At 38.2% G+C, this 19,319-nt stretch overlaps 1 protein-coding gene across 1 annotated transcript in view; it reads right to left on the bottom strand.

Moving 5' to 3' along the window:
• Positions 1-16,476, bottom strand: part of LOC133616567 (WD repeat-containing protein 47-like) — a 33,267-nt gene extending 16,791 nt beyond the window's left edge. Inside the window, exons 1-7 of the mRNA XM_072914721.1 lie at positions 16,287-16,476; positions 12,285-12,453; positions 12,139-12,222; positions 11,979-12,063; positions 7,661-7,969; positions 4,475-4,914; positions 4,281-4,377 (exon numbers count right to left, since the gene is read on the bottom strand). Coding sequence (XP_072770822.1) covers positions 4,281-4,377; positions 4,475-4,914; positions 7,661-7,969; positions 11,979-12,063; positions 12,139-12,222; positions 12,285-12,442 — 1,173 coding nt within the window. The 5' untranslated portion in view covers positions 12,443-12,453; positions 16,287-16,476. The remainder of the gene's footprint in view (positions 1-4,280; positions 4,378-4,474; positions 4,915-7,660; positions 7,970-11,978; positions 12,064-12,138; positions 12,223-12,284; positions 12,454-16,286) is intronic.
• Between the last annotated feature and the right edge of the window lie 2,843 nt (positions 16,477-19,319).

Below are 19,319 nucleotides of genomic sequence, written 5' to 3'. Positions count from 1 at the left end.
TACAACAACACACATGTTTTGTTTTGTTTTTTTTACATTTTGGCAGAGACATTTATGCAAGGCTTGAAAAGGGGTTGGATGAAGCAGATGCTTATAACATCCCAACCCCTCTCACTCATTCCACATTTAACATAAACAATATAATACAAGAACAATACTATACAAACAAAAACAAGAAACTACTATGAGACAAGTTGTTCCACAGACTGACTCCACGCACTGAAATGCACATTGATTTTAAAGTTGTTCTAAATTTAGGCAAATATAATTTGTTGTTTCCTCTTAAACTGTAACTATGGTGAGCATCTCTATCCTGGAATAGGTTTTGTATATTGGATGGTAGAGAGTTTTGGGATGCCCTAAACATAATTTGAGCAGTTTTAAAATTGATCACATCGTGCAGTTTAAGTTGCTTTAACTCCATGAATAGTGGATTTGAATCATGTCTGTAGTGAACATTGGACACAATCCTAATGGCCTTTTTCTGCAGAGTGACTAAAGGCTGGAGGTGGGATTTATAACAATTTCCCCACACAATAGTTTAAATATGACATAATAAATGAATGATACAATAACATTTGTCATTATTTAATGACAAATCCTTGTGTCAATTTTAATTACCAGCTACATTTTAGGTTTTTTTGGTATAACATGGCTTTTTGCTCTATTTTTCAATTTGAGATTTATTTTGTTGTTTATTTTATTTCTACAATGTACCACAAGCTCATACAAAAAAAAGCAATGGTCCGCAAACAATTTGGAAAACCCTTGGTTTATGTATTTAACTGGTAAGGGGAACAGTATAAGTGTGTTTCCAGGATTTCCCGCACGCTTCCACACCTCACAATTCACGCCGGTGATAGTGCACTTTCCCCCGGCTTGTGGAGGTGCCCTGCATATCAAGATATTCGCTTGGAAAACCAGAATACGATACATTTAACGTTGCACCCCTAGTACCTAGAATAGGGTAATGTTTACAATTTGACCAATACGGTACAGTAGGAGGGGGTTCATATGGCCCCGATCGTTGCGGTTTACCTGACACATGAAACGTGACGAATTGGGAGGAGTGCACTATCCACTTTAATTGATAGATGGCAGTAGAGTGTTGACTATCTTAAAATGTATTTTGTGGCAATTCCAACTTTGACCACAGCATCAGTTGCTATGTAGAGAGGCACTTTCCATCATTTTCAGCAGACTGCATTGCAAAATGATTACCCCCCCCTCCTCTCACGCATAATCCCCCCAGGGATGGGTCCATATGAATCCATTCCCTACTGTACTTTACAACTTTTACAACTGGAAAAAAAACATTGCCAGAACCAGTACTTAAAAAATGGAAAATATGCAAAAAAATATTTTTTATTCTTATATGATTTTGTGACAAGACTAATAATTGAAATACATCAATTATATAAATTAAATGATAACTAAGTAATACATTAAAAAATAAGTAAACAATCCACAACAAATTGCCATAATTATTACAGCAATACAGAACATAGAGACTGTGTAATACTTTTGTAATAGTGGTGCTCATAATTCCAGGGTTTCATGAATGCAACCTTGCTCGCCTTAACCATCATTGTGCTGTGTTGTTGTTGCGGCTTCTCGTGAGCCTAGCACTGTCCTGAGGGTTGCTATTGGCGTGTTAAGGTCGGCAATAAAGTTTAAAAAGAGCGTCAGACTGTGTGCTTCTGTCAGGACGATACATTAGATGTTACATGCACAATATCACCGCCAAGCAGTTGTTGCAGGTACAGTTGTGCTCATAAGTTTACATACCCTGGGAGAATTTATGATTTATTGGCCATTCTTCAGAGAATATGAATGATAACACAAAAACCTTTCTTCCACTCATGCTTAATGGTTGTGTGAAGCTAATTATTGGCAAACAACTGTGTTTACTCTTTTTAAATCAAAATGACAAAAGAAAGTACCCAAATGACCCTGATCAAAAGTTTACATACCCCAGTGACTTTGATCTGATAACATGCACAAACGTTGACACAAACAGGTTTGAATGGCTAATCAAGGTTCCAATCCTCACCTGTGACATGTTTGCTTGTAATTAATGTGTGTGTATAAAAGGTCAATGAGTTTCTGGGCTTCTGACAGACCATTGCATCTTTCATCCAGTGCTGCACAGATGTTTATGGATTCTGAGTCATGGGGAAGGCAAAATAATTGTCAAAGGATCTGCGAGAAAAGGTAATTGAACTGCATAAAACAGGAAAAGGGTATAAAAAGATATCCAAGGAACTGAGAATGCCAAACAGCAGTGTTCAAACACTGATTAAGAAGTGGAAAATTAGGGATTCAGGTAGACCAGCAAAGATATCAGCCACAACTGCCAGGAAAATTGTTCGAGATGCAAAGAAAAATCCACAAATAACTTCAGCTGAAATACAGGACTCTCTGAAAAATTGTGGTGTGGCTGTTTCAAGATGCACAATAAGGAGGAACTTGAAGAAAAATAGGCTGCATGGTCGAGTCGCCAGAAGAAAGCCATCACTCCAAATTACTTTATTCCAGAAGTTTTGAGGCTTGTCTCTGTGCTGTTTGGCGTAATGTAAGTGGGATACTTTGTGACATTTGCGCAGAAATGGCTTTCTAAGTTGAACACTGACTCTTGCTGCAACGTCCTTTTATTCTCTGGCAGACCAGAGGCCTCATTTATAAAACTGTGCGTGGAACTGAACTTAAAACACTATGTGAGCACAAGCGTCGTAATGCACGTACGCACGGAAAATTTCCGATATACAAAAGCATGCTGCGCACACTTGCACATATTCTTCTCAATATAAATCACACCTGCATCGTGTTATACAATACAATTAATGCATTGGAAACACTGGTATCACTGATAATAGGTTGGTTAGCACGCCTAACTTAGCCAGGGAGGTTGGGGTTTGAATGTCGAGCTACATTATGTAGAGTAGAAGTATTCAACTAAAATGTTTTGGTGGCCACATATACAGATGTCATGTCTGTGTAATCATGTTTTGTTTTAGTCATGTTTTGTTTAGTTATTGGACTCTTTAGTTTCTGGCTTTTCACTCCCTTGTCTTGTTTCCATGATTACCCATTAGTTTCACCTGTTCCACGTTTGGACTCATTGTGCACTCTTGTTTGTCACCATAGCAACCCATTAGTTTTCACCAGTCACGTCACGCACCTGTTTCACGTTTTGAGTCACGCACCTGTTTTCGTTAATCATGTCTGTAGTATTTAAGTTCATTGTTTTCAGTTTGTCTGTCTGGTAACATCCCACAATTATGCTCTGCACATTTCTGACACTTGATTTAATGTCCATCGTTCATGCTGCTCCTTTTAGTCCATGCCAAGTAAGTTTTGTTTATTAATGCTATAGTCTTTTGGTTTCATAGTTTGTTCTCCGCCACTGTGCGCGCTTTTCGTTTGTACTTTTTTTTGCTATAGTCTTTTGGTTTCATGGTTTGTTCTCCGCCACTGTGCGCGCTTTTCGTTTGTACTTTATTTTGATATATTAAATAAATCATGTATTTACATTCCCGTCTCGCCCGAGCCAACTTTCCGTTGCATTCCGGAAAAGCAAACACCCAGGACCAAGTCATGACAACAGAAAGCTAAGGACCGAGGGGCGAACCTCTCCCTTCACTATTAGTCCGGAGAACCAGTAGACATATGATACTGGTGTATTTATTTTGTCAGAGCTACAGGAGTTCTGTGTTGTTTTTAAGGAGCCCCAGCAAAAATGTGAGTTTTTTTTAACTGAACTCACAGGCCACCAGTTGAATAGCCCAAATGGTGAAAAAGAGAAGACCTAAAACAGAACCTTGAGGAACACCACTAGTATGACTAAATAAGTTGAACAAATGACTACTGACTGCATCTGAAGTAAACAAGCTACATCAACACCTTAGTTACATAAATCACGCAACAACAGTAAATGAGTAACTGCCAAAAAGGAGAGAACTGAAAGGGGTTCCTTGAGGAACACCTCAGTTAGGTCAATCACATGTTTGGACCTCAGTGTTCTATGTTTGCTAGCAAGATTAAAAAGTCAATGCAAGGATCTGCCAATGTGTTTCCAGTGGCCCATGGTCCTCTATAAAACAGAAGCACTCTAGTGTTTTTAGGAATTTCCTGCAAAAATGTTTGTCTACCAGTTTTTGAACTGAACCTGAATAGCCCCACATTCCAAAAAAATGCATGTTAGGTTTGACGAAAACTGAACTTTAGGCCCATCGGGTTATTTGTAAAGCTCATTCAAATAAGAACGTTCTTGTTGTTACCTCAAGTGTCTCTGTGCACGAAGCCGTTCCACCGTCTCTCCCAGGAGTCAGAGGTGTGCGTGTGGTCTTGGGACCTTCCAGTCCCCGTGGGTGCTTTCTGACAGCCAAGAAAGAAAACAATATTTAAGTTCATCTTAACTTTCATTACTCCGTGGATAATTGATGTGTTGTCGATTATAAATGATAACATTGACCTCTCGGGTGAGTCGTCCAGCTGATGAACATTGTTCTCCACCAGGCTACGACTGAGAGCAGATTTCACGGCGGCCTCCGTTCCTCTCTTGTCCTGGGCCGCTAAACCGTGGGACAGCCCGTCCAGAGCCGGGTTCAAAGACCTGGACATGTAGGTGTCGGCTGAGTGAGGCCGCTGGCGGAAAGGTGAGGTCGGGCAGGGGGAGAGACGGTTGATGAGCGGAGTGAGGAGATCGGCGTGGCCCGCCTTGCTGGGCTTCACCAGGCGGTCCACGTGGATGTTGAGGGTCTGTTGCTGAAAGGCGCATGAAAAGGCACCCGGGGAAAGGTTCTGCAGCCAGGACAGCAGCGACAGATCCAGTTCGTCGCAACCGTTCCCGCAGAGCAGGTCTACGCCGAGCAATACCTCGCCTTCTGTGATCTCCTCTCCGGTTGCTTTGCTCTGCAGAAAACAAGACCATCCAATATCAAGACTGTGATGGTCATATTTTCTGCTTTCACACTGTGTCTTAATACTTTTACTTAGGGATGTGGCGATCGATCAACCAACAACCGGTATTTGACGATTTTCGCGACAAACTCCGTGATCGGCCATTGCCGATTACCGGTAATGTCTTTTAATGTTGATCACAAACGCTGATCCTCTCCGGCTGACAAGTGGCTCGTAGCTAATTCTGTGGAGCCGCTCCACTAAACTAAAAAATAATCACCTCTATTACGGCAAATAAATGAATTTTTTTTTAGTATCTTAAGTAGAGATGTCGGCCGATATGTGTTAAAATGTAATATCGGAAATTATCGATATCGGGTTTTTTTATTATCGGTATCGGGTTTTTTTTGGGTTTTTTTTATTAAATCAACATAAAAAACACAAGATACGCTTACAATTAGTGCACCAACCCAAAAAACCTTCCTCCCCCTTTTACACTCATTCACACAAAAGGGTTGTTTCTTTCTGTTATTAATATTCTGGTTCCTACATTATATATCAATATATATCAATACAGTCTGCAAAGGATACAGTCCGTAAGCACACATATGATTGTGCGTGCTGCTGGTCCACTAATAGTACTAACCTTTAACAGTTAATTTCACTCATTTTCATTAATTACTAGTTTCTATATAACTGTTTTTATATTGTTTTACTTTCTTTTTTATTCAAGAAAATGTTTTTAATTTATTTATCTTATTTTATTAATTTAAAAAAAAAAAACCTTATCTTCACCATACCTGGTTGTCCAAATTAGGCATAATAATGTGTTAATTCCACGACTGTATATATCGGTTGATATCGGTATCGGTAATTAAAGAGTTGGACAATATCGGAATATCGGATATCGGCAAAAAGCCATTATCGGACATCCCTAATCTTAAGCATCATTATAAAGTTACAGTACCAATGATTGTCACACACACACACGAGGTGTGGCGAAATTATTCTCTGCATTTGAGCCATCACCCTTGATCACCCCCTGGGAGGTGAGGGGAGCAGTGAGCAGCAGCGGGGGCCACGCCCGGGAATCATTTTTGGTTATCAAGTATTATCATCACTGGAGGGCAAGGCTAAAAATGTTACACACCGAGAGAAAACCATGAGCGGGCATGCTACTAGCTAAGCTAACCTAGCTGGAAACAACACTAATAAATAAGTGCTTAGTACAGTTTAGGCATATATTAACAGATAAATAACAAGTAGATTAAATAGAATGTAGAGAGAGGATAATACAACAACAATTGTCGCAGTCAGCACATGACACATAAAAGGAAGGCGGTTCGAAATAGGTGGTGTCGATATTAAGGGTACTGTCAGTGTATGATCGACAGAGTGATCAGATCGATATTTTCATTTCCTCAAAATATTATTTTGTTAATGTTTACAAAGTCAAGGAATAAAGTCCACGACACAGGAGGACTTTGAGGGAAAATAACCATAGGGGTTAAATGAGTAGCTGTGAAACAGATCTAACCTTATTCATGTGTTTCCTTATTTTCTGTATTCAATTCCTTGTCACTGCTCTTATTTGTCACTCTTCCTGAGCACACCTGTTTGTGGTTGCCAATCAGGCGTCTTTATATGCCAGCCTGCCCTGATATAGTGACAATTAAAAAAAGACTCTTACCTGCATGTAGCTTCTTGTCTTCTGCATCTTTAGGTCACAACTACCGCAGCAATGCGTGTTCGTGACAGTAGCAAAACCCAAAACCAGTGAAATTGACACGTTGTGTAAATCGTAAATAAAAACAAAATGCAATGATTTGCAAATCCTTTTCAACCTATATTCAATTGAAAAGACTGCAAAGACAAGATACTTAACGTTCGAACTGGAAAACGTTGTTATTTTTTGCAAATATTAGTTCATTTGGAATTTGATGCCTGCAACATGTTTCAAAAAAAGCTGGCACAAGTGGCAAAAAAGACTGACAAAGTTGAGGAATGCTCATCAAACACTTATTTGGAACATCCCACAGGTGAACAGGCTAATTGGGAACAGGTAGGTGCCATGATTGGGGATAAAAGCAGCTTCCATGAAATGTGCAGTCATTAGCAAACGAGGATGGGGCGAGGGTCACCACTTTGTGAACAAATGCGTTAGCATATTGTCGAACAGTTTAAGAACAACATTTCTCAACGAGCTATTGCAAGGAATTTTGGGATTTCACCATCTACGGTCCGTAATATCATCAAAAGGTTCAGAGAATCTGGAGAAATCACTGCACGTAAGCGATGATATTACAGACCTTCGATCCCTCAGGCGGTATTGCATCAAAAAGCGACATCGGCGTGTAAAGGATATCACCACATGGGCTCAGGAACACTTCAGAAAACCACAATCATTGTATTCTGTTTTTATTTACGAATTACACAACGTGCCAACTTCACTGGTTTTGGGTTTTGTAGTTTTTGCATTTGTTTAGTTATTACGTTAAAGTTGATATTAAAAAAAGAATGAGGAACTAGTTTCAATATTGTGTTGATATTTAAACTGTCAATAGCATTCAAATTAAATACATTTTAAAAATGTACAGTTAATATATGTGATTAGTATTGGTATTGGTATCGGCCGATCTCACTAATGGATGATCGGTATTCAGAAGTATAAAAAATCGATCGGAACATCGCTACTTTCACGTAGATACGGTTTATACAGAAAAGGGTTGACTCTCGAGGGAGTGAGTGAAGACCTCACCTGACAGAACTCCACACAGCACTCATACAGGATCCCTTTAATGAGCAGCTGGAAGAGGCGGTTCCCGCTCGCCCGGAAGCCCGCCTCGCTCAGCTTCCTGTCAGCCGGGATGAACTCGGCCACCATGGCGAGGGCCTCCTCGAAGCAGTGGACACGCGCCGTGCTCGGGTTCCAGTCCTTGAACTCGGCGTGGTGGGTGAGTCGAGGCAGCGTTAGGAGGAGACAGAGCTTGCTGTAGTCCTCCTTGGAGGGGCAGAACTCCTCCAGATTGTGGAGGCACTTGACGGCCTCCTGCATGGTGAACTCCAGCTGGACATGGGAGGAGAGCAATGGGTCTTTTGTACAAAAACTGGTTTGGCTTGTGAAGAAGACCTAATAGTTATTTGTAGGGGTGTAACGGTACACAAAAATTTTGGTTCGGTACATACCTCGGTTTAGAGGTCACGGTTCGGTTCATTTTCGGTACAGTAAGAAAACAACAAAATATACATTTTTTTGGTTATTTATTTACCAAATTTGTAAACAATGGCTTTATCCTTTTAACATTGGGAACACTATAATAATTCTGCCCACGTTAATCAACATTAAACTGCCTCAAATTGTTGCTCAGATTAAATAAAATGACAAAACTTTTCTTCTACATATAAAAAGTGCAGCATTAAACAGTTTCAAGTCAATTCATCATGCTTAATTTATTACAGCATTTGGGAAGCCTGTTGTTGATTTTTATTATGTAAATGTTATATTTTTATCAACATGTGATAGCAGGGACCCTGCCATTCAAAACTTGGCTGCTCCATCACTAATGATTAATGTAACTATAGCTGAAAAAACGGTATAATAGCAATAAGAGAGACTATTCATCCCTGAACACCATGGAGTTCATGTAGGCTTAATGATGCAGTTACATTATTATATCAACAATCAGAGACAGAAGCTCTTCATTTAACATAATGTCCTTTTTTGCTGCTTCAACACAGCTCAATCAACACAGAAAAAGGTAAAGTGAAATAACACACAGACAGGGCTTTGCTGTCCGTAACACACACACACACACCGTAAAATGAGCTAACGCTACGCTAAAAGCTAATTAGCCTTCACCTCAAGCCAGGACTGCGAGCGAGCTGAAGCTGCCGTTTATGTTTCTAGAACGTCAACAGGCTCATAGTGATGTTACTAGTAGTTGACTGGGAGGTGTTTATTATAATTTGGGGAGAGTCCGCTGCCTGATGCTTACCTGCTAAACGCTAAGCACTGACTACATGCGCTCTGAATACGCACTGCTGATTGGCTGTTACCGCTCTGCGTGTAACCAATCAGATGGTTGTGTGGGTGGGACAATGCTGCGTGCTGCAGAGTTCTGACAGAGGCAACGAAGCAGAGCAGCTTGTTAAGACTTTAGCTTCGGGGGCTAATTAATACGTTCGTGTGGAAACTCGTTCGGTACAGCTCCGAACCGAACCGAAACCCCCGTACCGAAACGGTTCAATACAAATACACGTACCGTTACACCCCTAGTTATTTGGTATCGGAGCAGAATTCATCAAATCTTCTAGTTGTCACTACTTGCATCCATCCCAAGCATGACAATTAGTTGAGACACAGCTGTTATCTCAAAATGCTCTTAAGTAGAGGTACCATTGTACTACATAAATATAAATAGGGGTCCAGTTCATTTTTAAAACATTAGCACAAATGCTTATTTCTAAAGGTTGGGGAAATAATCGATTTTTAGATGCATCGCAATTCGGACATGGACGATTATAAAATAAATAATCGATTTATTTATAGTAAATAAAGTAATGCAGGCAGTTCTAAAATGTGGCTGACTGCAGTGAGCCATCTCAACGAGAGATCTGACCAGCTCCTTTGTTAGGGCTCTAGTGTTCCAGTTTTGCACACATTTCCATTAATTTGACAATGTTTCTTTTTACAAATGCACTGTTTTTAAAAGTTGCAAGTGATAAACGCTTATTTAGTGAAACGAAAAGAAATGTAAAACTGCATCAATGTATACAAATTAAAGATGCATCAATAATCGATTTTTAATCGAATCCTAGCTCTTGAACAACGTTCCCTCTAAGGCAGTGGTCCCCAACCTTTTTGTAACTGCTTGAAAAAGGAGTGTATGGTATACATTTTTTTTTTTGTCATAAAAAAATACAATCATGTGTGCTTACGGACTGTATCCCTGCAGACTGTATTGATCTATATTGATATATAATGTAGGAACCAGAAATATTAATAACAGAAAGAAACAACCCTTTTGTGCAAATGAGTGTGAATGAGTGTAAATGGGGGAGGGAGTTTTTTTGGGTTGGTGCACTAATTAAAAGTGTATCTTGTGTTTTTTATGTTGATTTAATAAAAAAAAAAAAAAAAAAAAAAAAATATATATATATATTTTTTTTAATTTCTTGTGTGGCCCGGTATTAATCGATCCACAAACCGGTAACGGGCCGCGGCCCGGTGGTTGTGGACCACTGCTCTAAGGTGTGCGCCTGTGCAATTGCGCATTGCTCACACACCCTCTGCGCACAGCAAATTTATGTTGCGCACAAATCAAATCCCATCTGAACTATAAACAAAATAAACAGATAACGATTGTTCTGTATGATTTTGCAACGCAACTGTGAGTAACAGGTGACGGCAAGTGGCCACAACAGAGAAAACAATGTTCGTCAACACTGTTAAATTATAAAAAAACTTCTATCTAGCAAAACTGGTCATTGTCTGCCTTACAAACCAGGCTTAAACCAACTCTTTGTCATCTGTCATATGACAGCAGCCATTCTCTCTCTCTCTCTCTCTCTCTCTCTCTCTCTCTCACTTGCACCAGTGATGCATTTACGGTCACACAAAAAGTCGGATAAGTCCAACATCACACAAAGTGTCAATTCAAGGTCGTTACACTGTGCCTCCCCAAACAGATGTGCTTATTGTACTGTCATTTATTAAGAATGTTAATTTGTCGGATGAATATTAATCATGGAATGCTGTTACTAGATTACAGAAATGTTAATAAAAATATATATTAAGTGGAACTAAATGTGATCTTTGAAAGGAGTACACATTATTTCCAAAGCTGGGCCCCCACTTAGACATAAAACACTATAGCACACAGCTCATGAAAAACAACATTGTATTTGTTATAGAGATGTCCGATAATGGCTTTTTTGCCGATATCCGATATTCCGATATTGTCCAACTTTTAATTACCGATTCCGATATCAACAGTCGTGGAATTAACACATTTATTATGCCTAATTTTGTTGTGATGCCCGCTGGATGCATTAAACAATGTAACAAGGTTTTCCAAAATAAATCAACTCAAGTTATGAAAAAAAATGCCAACATGGCACTGCCATATTTATTATTGAAGTCACAAAGTGCATTATTTTTTTTAACATGCCGCAAAACAGCAGCTTGGAATATGGGCCGTGAGGAGGTTGAGGTGGGCGGGGTTGGAGGGTGGGGGGGTTGTTGATGGGGGGGGGGGGGGGGGGGGTGTAGCGGGGGGTGTATATTGTAGCGTCCCGGAAGAGATAGTGCAGCAAGGGGTTCTGGGTATTTGTTCTGTTGTGTTTATGTTGTGTTACGGTGCGGATGTTCTCCCGAAATGACCACACCAAACAATTCTTGTTTGGTGTGGGTTCACAGTGTGACACATATTTGTAACAGTGTTAAAGTTGTTTATACGGCCACCCTCAGTGTGACCTGTATGGCTGTTGACCAAGTATGACTTGCATTCACTTGTGTGTGTGAGAAAAGCCGTAGATATTATGTGATTGGGCCGGCACGCAAAGGCAGTGCCTTTAAGGTTTATTGGCGCGCTGTACTTCTCCCTACGTGCGTGTACCACTCCGTACAGCTGCGTTTTAAAAAGTCATAAATGTTACTTTTTAAAACCGATACCGATAATTTCCGATATCACACTTTAAAGCATTTATCGGCCGATAATATCGGCAGTCCGATATTATCGGACATCTCTAATTTGTTATATTCATTTAAGTGGGCCAAATCACTTATATTAGAAAAAAATGTTTATTTGATTATTAAAATAAAACACTTAACTTGTTATTAACTCGGCTTTGGGACAGGTGTGCCGCTGGTGTGGCCATAGTGGTGTGGCCATAGTGTGCACGTCTGATGTTGTCACATGTGCTCCACTGAATGCTCAGGGAGTTTTTGCGTTTGCTCACACTCATGAACAATTAGAGGGAACATTGCTCCTGAATCGTAATCAAAACCGTGAGCTGCCCAAAAGATTCCCACCTCTACTTATATCTCTGCAGCACTTGTGTGAGTAAAAACATACATGTTGAGGGTCTTCGGCTGCAGACATGGCGTTATTTACACACAGCGCCTCGAGAAACTTCTGCTTCAGAATGATGTAGCGAAATCTGCGAGCACAAACCATGGCATTAAGTAACATCGGTGGACCGGACCTTGACCTGGGTTATGTCGACTTCTCCCACCTTTTCTTGTCAAACGTGTCCAGCCCTTCTAGAGGCTGAATGAACTGCATCACTTCCTCCCACTGACCATCCAGAATGAGTTGCCTGTCAGGGGAGTGGCAAAGGGATAATTAGGACGGCCCAGTTGCAAGCAACTCTGGTCATACCTGAGGAAGAGCATGTCATCGGAGTAGAGCCCGTTGATGACGCCGCTCTCCTTCTCCAAGGCCAGCATGCTGATGTGCAGCTTCCTGGAGCTGAGGAAGTCGAGGACCAGCTTGACCACCTCCGCCTCCTTGATGTTGATGGTCTCCTCTGCTGTCATGGCGACACGCTCTGAGTGCCGGCATACACGGAGATGAATTTGGAGAGAAGAATTGATTTAGACAAAGAATATTACAACGCTTATGTGAAGCATGTCGAGCTTTCCACCACAATTTGCTTGTCGAAAACGTACAAATATATGGCCACAATTTTAGGTACACAAGAACGATCATCGACTACAAATGCGATGATGCTAATTTTCCAAATGTTTACTATGTTAGTTGTGGCTCTCAATGGCATTGAACTGGACTAATCAATAATGACAGCACTTTGTAAAATTTAGATTTCCTTAGTTTGCTACATGAGATAAGGGTAAACACTTTGCAGAAATGTTGTTTTAATATTTCAATATCAGTCATTATTATTACAGAAATTAGGAAATAAAATTACATCATTAATGAATTCATAAATAAATAAATAAAAAGGAATACATGAAAATATTAACTATACTGTCTCATATTATTATGTTCCATTTATTTAAAATAACGGTAAACTATAGGTTTGAAATTTAGTAAACCTCCATTTATCACTGTTAATTGGTTCCGGGAATGACTGTAGTACATAAAATTCCGCAAAGTAGGAATTATTCATTATAAAGCAAACATTTTCATAGCTAGAGCATAACATTTTTTATAATTTTGTAAAAACGTTTCTAATGTCATGTCTGTGATCATGTTTTGTTTACTTATGTTTTGCTTGGTTTTTGGGCACTTTTTAAAGTTAAAGTTAAAGTTAAAGTACCAATGATTGTCACACACACACTAGGTGTGGCGAAATTATTCTCTGCATTTGACCCATCACCCTTGATCACCCCCTGGGAGGTGAGGGGAGCAGTGGGCAGCAGCGGTGGCCGCGCCCGGGAATCATTTTTGGTGATTTAACCCCCAATTCCAACCCTTGAAGCTGAGTGCCAAGCAGGGAGGTAATGGGTCCCATTTTTATAGTCTTTGGTATGACTCGGCCGGGGTTTGAACTCACAACCTACCGATCTCAGAGCGGACACTCTAACCACTAGGCCACTGAGTAGGTAGTTCTTGTATTCACTCCCTTTGTCACCATAGTAACCATTAGTTTCACCTGGTTCACATCGTCATGTCAGGCACCTGTCTCACGTTTTCACATTTTGAGTCACGCACCTGTTTTCACTAATCATGTCATCACTATTTAAGCCTGTAGTTGCCAGGCAGTCAGCCTGGCGACATCACTCTTGACACACTCCTGACACTCTGTTCATGTTCATAGTCCATGCTGCCCTGTTCACGTCATCGCAAGTAAGTTTTGTTGATTAATGCCACAGTTAGTGTCTTTTGTTTTTTTTGTCCATAGTTCTGCCTTTGTGCGAGTTTTTGTTTTTATAGTCAAGTTTTGTACTTCCGCCCTTGTGCCTTTTGTTTATTCCTTTTTTGAGTGTTAAAATTAAATATGTATTTACATTCACGCCATGTCCGGTCCAAATCATTTGCACCATGGGAAAACAAACCACGCCAAAGTCCAAGTCTTGACAGAAAGAACTAAAGAGTGTCCAAAAACCAAGCAAAACATAACTAAACAAAACATGATCACAGACATGACATTTAATATTATTATAGCCCTCTAGACATGAAACAACACCCATGTAGTCACCCTAACACGCCTTTAATCCAATATAGTAGTGCTGGCTGAGGCTGAGCCAATCAGTGGCCTTGATACTAAACAACATGTTATGTTTTGTTCGCATCTAGTGGCCAATACTAGTGTAAAATTGATAATTGTAGTTTTTTCAGCCGTTGTTATGCTCAATTTAGGACAACAGAAATTCTAGAATATGCTAACATTTTTTTTTTAAATAACCAAAACAAATCTGTAATGTGGTGAAGCCACAATATTTGAAGTGCAATGTGGTGAGAGAGGACTGCACTACTATCGGTACTACTTCTACTAGTAACAATAATAATAATAATAATAATAATGATATAAAGCATGACTGGAGATTTGACACATATTTCAACTTTGCTATAATATTGTGGAAATGTGTTTTTTGCACAATTCTGTTTCTAATAAACCAATAATTGCAAATAAAATTATATTAAAAAAAACCTTCTCTGACAGTTCCAGAAGTGAGAATTACAACAATTATATCTGTAAATTTATGAAATCAGCATCCTTTGATAAATGTGATGTAATATTGCTATTATCATAAAAAGATAGATTTTGCAGGGGTGACTTCGCTGCCTCATACTCAGAGCAGTTTCTAATATTTGTGTTTCCTTATTTTGCTACAAAAAATGGGGTGAAAAAAAACACTTTGAAGAACTGCTAAAAAAAAATATGCGGAATTATTACAGAAATTAAGACATTAAATTAACTCAATAACTAACTCATATAATAAATGAAAAAATATATTTATACTGTCTCATACTATGTACCAATCATTAAAAAATGGCAAATGTATTTTTGAAATTAAGCAAACCATTACTGTGCTACTACTACTACTAATTATTAATAACAATAATAATAATAATAACAATAACAATAATATTCATATTTAAGAATAACTGGAGCTTTGACCCATACGCCAACTTTGCTATTATCCTGTGGAAATGTGTCTTTTTTGCATAATCTTTTTAACCCAGCATGAGATTTTAAACTGTTTTTGACTTTTTTAAACTATTTTTTATCTAACAAATTGTTCTTAGGATAATTTGTATTTGCTTTTTCAATGTGTATTTTACTTCTGTTTTAAATGTTATTTTTTAGTCTGTGCTTTGCCTGTTTTTTGTGTGGTGTACAGCCCTTTGTTCTTCAACTGTGGTTGTTTTTAAAGGGCTTTATAAATAAAGTTGGTATGGTATGGTATGGTAATTCCGTGTCCGACAAATAAAACAAAACTTTGCAAATTAAATGAAAAAAACTTCTCTGAGTGTGTCATTACTGAAAATCACAATAATATTTCTGTAATTATTTTTTTTAAATCAGCGTTTTTGCATTTCTAAAAATAATAAATAAATAAAATAAATCATAATAGTAAAGCCGCTGCTCCTCCACATCGAGAGGAGCCAGATGAGGTGGTTTGGGCATCTGGTCAGGATGCCACCCAAACGCCTCCCTAGGGAGGTGTTTAGGGCACGGGGAAGACCCAGGACACGTTGGGAAGACTATGTCTCCCGGCTGGCCTGGGAACGCCTCGGGATCTCCCGGGAGGAGCTGGGCGAAGTGGCTGGGGAGAGGGAAGTCTAAGCTTCCCTGCTTAGGCTGCTGCCCCCGCGACCCGACCTCGGATAAGCAGAAGAAGATGGATGAATGGATGGACAATAGGACACACATTTTGCGAGGGTGGCTTTTAGTGCTGATTCCATTTAATTAAAACATTAAAATGTTTATTTGGGAATAAATGCAAATAAAATTGGTTGTTTATTAACAAGAAAACGCCTAAATCTTACTCAACCAAACTCAACATCAAAACTGTCACCAGAAATGGACACCAACATGTAGCTGTAATATTAGTATATTATAATAATACCATCTGCTACTGATAGGCCAAATGTAGCTATTTATGTTAATCAATAAACATGTTACAGTATTTATAAAGCATCAATGTTATTATTGATGTCTGCATCATCATGAAGGTTATGTGAGAATCCAAACATCTGCATGTCAGTGGTGCGTTTGCGTACATCACGGGCATCTTCAATCTTCATCAGTATCATGATAAATGCTGATGTAAATATTACAGAGTGTGCGTGTGTGTGTGGTAGACAGGCACCGCCCCGTGCTCACACAAACACAACACGACGTACACGCCACACTGTCATTCATTGACACACTACAGACGGGACGCTTCGTCAAACGGCGACTAAAGTCCTGACCTGTCAAGCCCACCGGCGTCCACGTTGCGTGACGAGCAGCCAGGTGTCGTAAATTCCGGTCCCCGCCGGCTTGCTCGCAGCGCTTCTTCCCCGTCTACCTTTTTTATGTTTTTCTTGTGGCGCGAAGGTAGCGTTGCCATGCGGAAAACACGCAGAGTCGAACATCCAATCAGGCGCGTCCCTGCCGCAGCGTGGCCACGCCTTCTTTGCGCGCGCACGCGGACATCTTCGTAGGCTAACATGTAGCATCACTTATTTATATATAGATAGTCGTTTTATTTTCACTTATTAATGTTTGTTCTTCTTCGCTGTGAAAGAGATTACACCATTTCTGTTTAGACTGGTGCTGCTGGCACTTTTTACTAGGTATCACTAAAAAAACAAATAAAAAAACAAATCGAAATTATGCAGGGGCCATTTTGATATTTTACCTCTTCAAAACAAATACAATATATTGATTGTATTAATCTGTCTGGCTCTAAGTCATTAAATGGTAAAAATAAGTCATATACAGTATATATGTGTACAACTCTGTAATGGGTACATTCGCACCCACCTGCACAAATGTACTTCAAAATGTAACAATCAAAATAAATATGACTTTTTTGTTTTGTTTACTAGGGCATGCATGTATAATATGCATTAGTTTGACCATACGATAATAAAAAGGAGATTCTTGGAAATAGCATAAAAATGCCCCAAAAACTTGGAAAAACGCGTTTCATAACGTTACTTTTGGGTGTAACCATCATGAGCGTTCTATTCAGGTATATTTCTTTTATATTTTGATAAATCATCATAAATAGGTATTGATCAATCTTTAAGCTGTGTTTATTTGATTTCAGTTTGCTTTTGACATCTTATTTAGAATTGTAGTCGAAACTTTTACAACGTTGTGTTGCGCTCATGATGGCGTAACCAAACTAGATTATTTTGAATATTTATTCCCTTTTTTACATTTAGTATATTTAAATATACTGTGTTTTATGCTTTTTTTCTTTTTGGAACATGTACTATACATATAATACAATAAAGTCCCAGATAAAATTATGTTGCTAGCAATACTTTAATTTTGCCTTTGAAAGTAACACGCCAATGTCCATTAGTGGAGCTGTACACATATATATTCTTTTTTTTTTGTTTTTACACTTAAATCCCTTCCTTATTCATTGAGCAATGAGTTAAAAAAAGAAAATTCCCATAGATCCAAAAGGGATCAGGCATTACTTTTTATTGTTTTACTTTCAACCCTTAAATCTCTAGATCTACTTCAGATCTATCCGTCGATTATACATTTTTATATTTTTTATTGGTTTTTAAAAACATTTATATGCCCTTTTTGTTTTAGAAAACTTTTTTTTTTAATGGCAAACACAAAATGCAATATTTTTCCCAGAAAATATTTTAAATCTTGATGGGAGGTATTCATATATATATTCTTTTTTTTTTGTACACTTAAATCCCTAGTTAAACTTCAGATCTGTTGACAGAAAGTTTACATTTGTTTATGTTCTATGTCCTTTTCCCACCAAAAAAACCCTGTTTTTTGTGGTAAAAACACAAAATATGCAAGATTTTGACCCCTAAAATTTTCAAAGTGGAATACTTCATGTGAAGTAATTAGAGTCGAACATCTATAACAGCATTGATATTGATTAATTTGTATTTATTGAGCAATGAGTTAAAAAAAGAAAATTCCCAGAGATCCAAAAGGGCACCGCTCGTAAAATAGGACAGGCATTATTTTTTATTGTTTTACTTTCAACCCATAAATCTTTAGATCTACCTCAGATCTATCCGTCGATTATACATTTTTATATTTTTTCATGTTTTTTTTTGTTTTTTTTAAACATTTTTATGCCCTTTTTGTCTTAGAAAACTTTTTTTCTAATGACAAACACAAAATGCAATATTTATCCCAGAAAATATTTTAAAACTTGATGTGAAGTATTCATATATATATTCTTTTTTTTTTGTACGCTTAAATCCCTAGTTAAACTTCAGATCTGTCGACAGAAAGTTTACATTTGTTTATGTTCTATGCCCAAGAAAAAACAGTTTTTTTGTGGCAAAAACACAAAATATGCAATATTTTAACCCTCATAATTTTCTAAGTGAAATACTTCATGTGAAGTGATTAGAGCCTTGAATAAGTCGAACATTTATAACAACTTTGAAATTGATTATTATTTATTGAGCAATGAGTTAAAAAAAGTAAAATTCCCAGAGATCCAAAAGGGCCCCACTCATAAAATAGGACAGGCATTATTTTTTATTGTTTTACTTTTCAACCCATAAATCTCTTGATCTACATCAGATCTATCCGTCTATTATACATTTTTATATTTTTAATATATTTTTTGTTTTTTTAAAAACATTTTTAAGCCCTTTTTGTCTTAGAAAACTTTTTTTATGGCAAACACAAAATGCAATATTTTTCCCAAAAAATATTATAAAACTTGATGTGAAGTATTCAAAGCTCTCAATACCTCATTATTTCATAACAACATTGGTTTTGATTCATTATTATTTTTTGAGCAATGACAGGTTTTTAAATTTAAAAAAATCCCACTAAAATTGCCAGGGATGCAAAAGGGCCATTGTTCATTTCATGACGTAATTGGTATACTTTTTAAATTGCTTTTAATACTGAACAAACCAAAATACAGCATACTTTTTTTTTTTTTACAGTTTGTCACATTTGAAGAAACTGAACTGCCATCTCATTATCACAAAACTATGTATTGGTGCACATACTTGTCCATCCATCCATCCATTTTCTACCGCTTATTCCCTTTGGGGTCGCGGGGGGCGCTGGAGCCTATCTCAGCTACAATCGGGCGGAAGGCGGGGTACACCCTGGACAAGTCGCCACCTCATCGCAGGGCGCACATACTTGTAACTTTATTAAAACAAGCTATTATGTACTTGTAATTTCATTAAAAGCTAGACATTGTGGGTTTATTCTTACATATTGTTTGTATATTTTCAAGACTATATTAGCAGTTACCCTGTCTACATTAATCTAACTCC

Source organism: Nerophis lumbriciformis, linkage group LG14 (assembly GCF_033978685.3).
Source record: "Nerophis lumbriciformis linkage group LG14, RoL_Nlum_v2.1, whole genome shotgun sequence".
Lineage (NCBI taxonomy): Eukaryota > Metazoa > Chordata > Actinopteri > Syngnathiformes > Syngnathidae > Nerophis > Nerophis lumbriciformis.
Note: the sequence above shows the minus strand (reverse complement) of the source record. Positions and strands in the feature narration are given on the sequence as shown.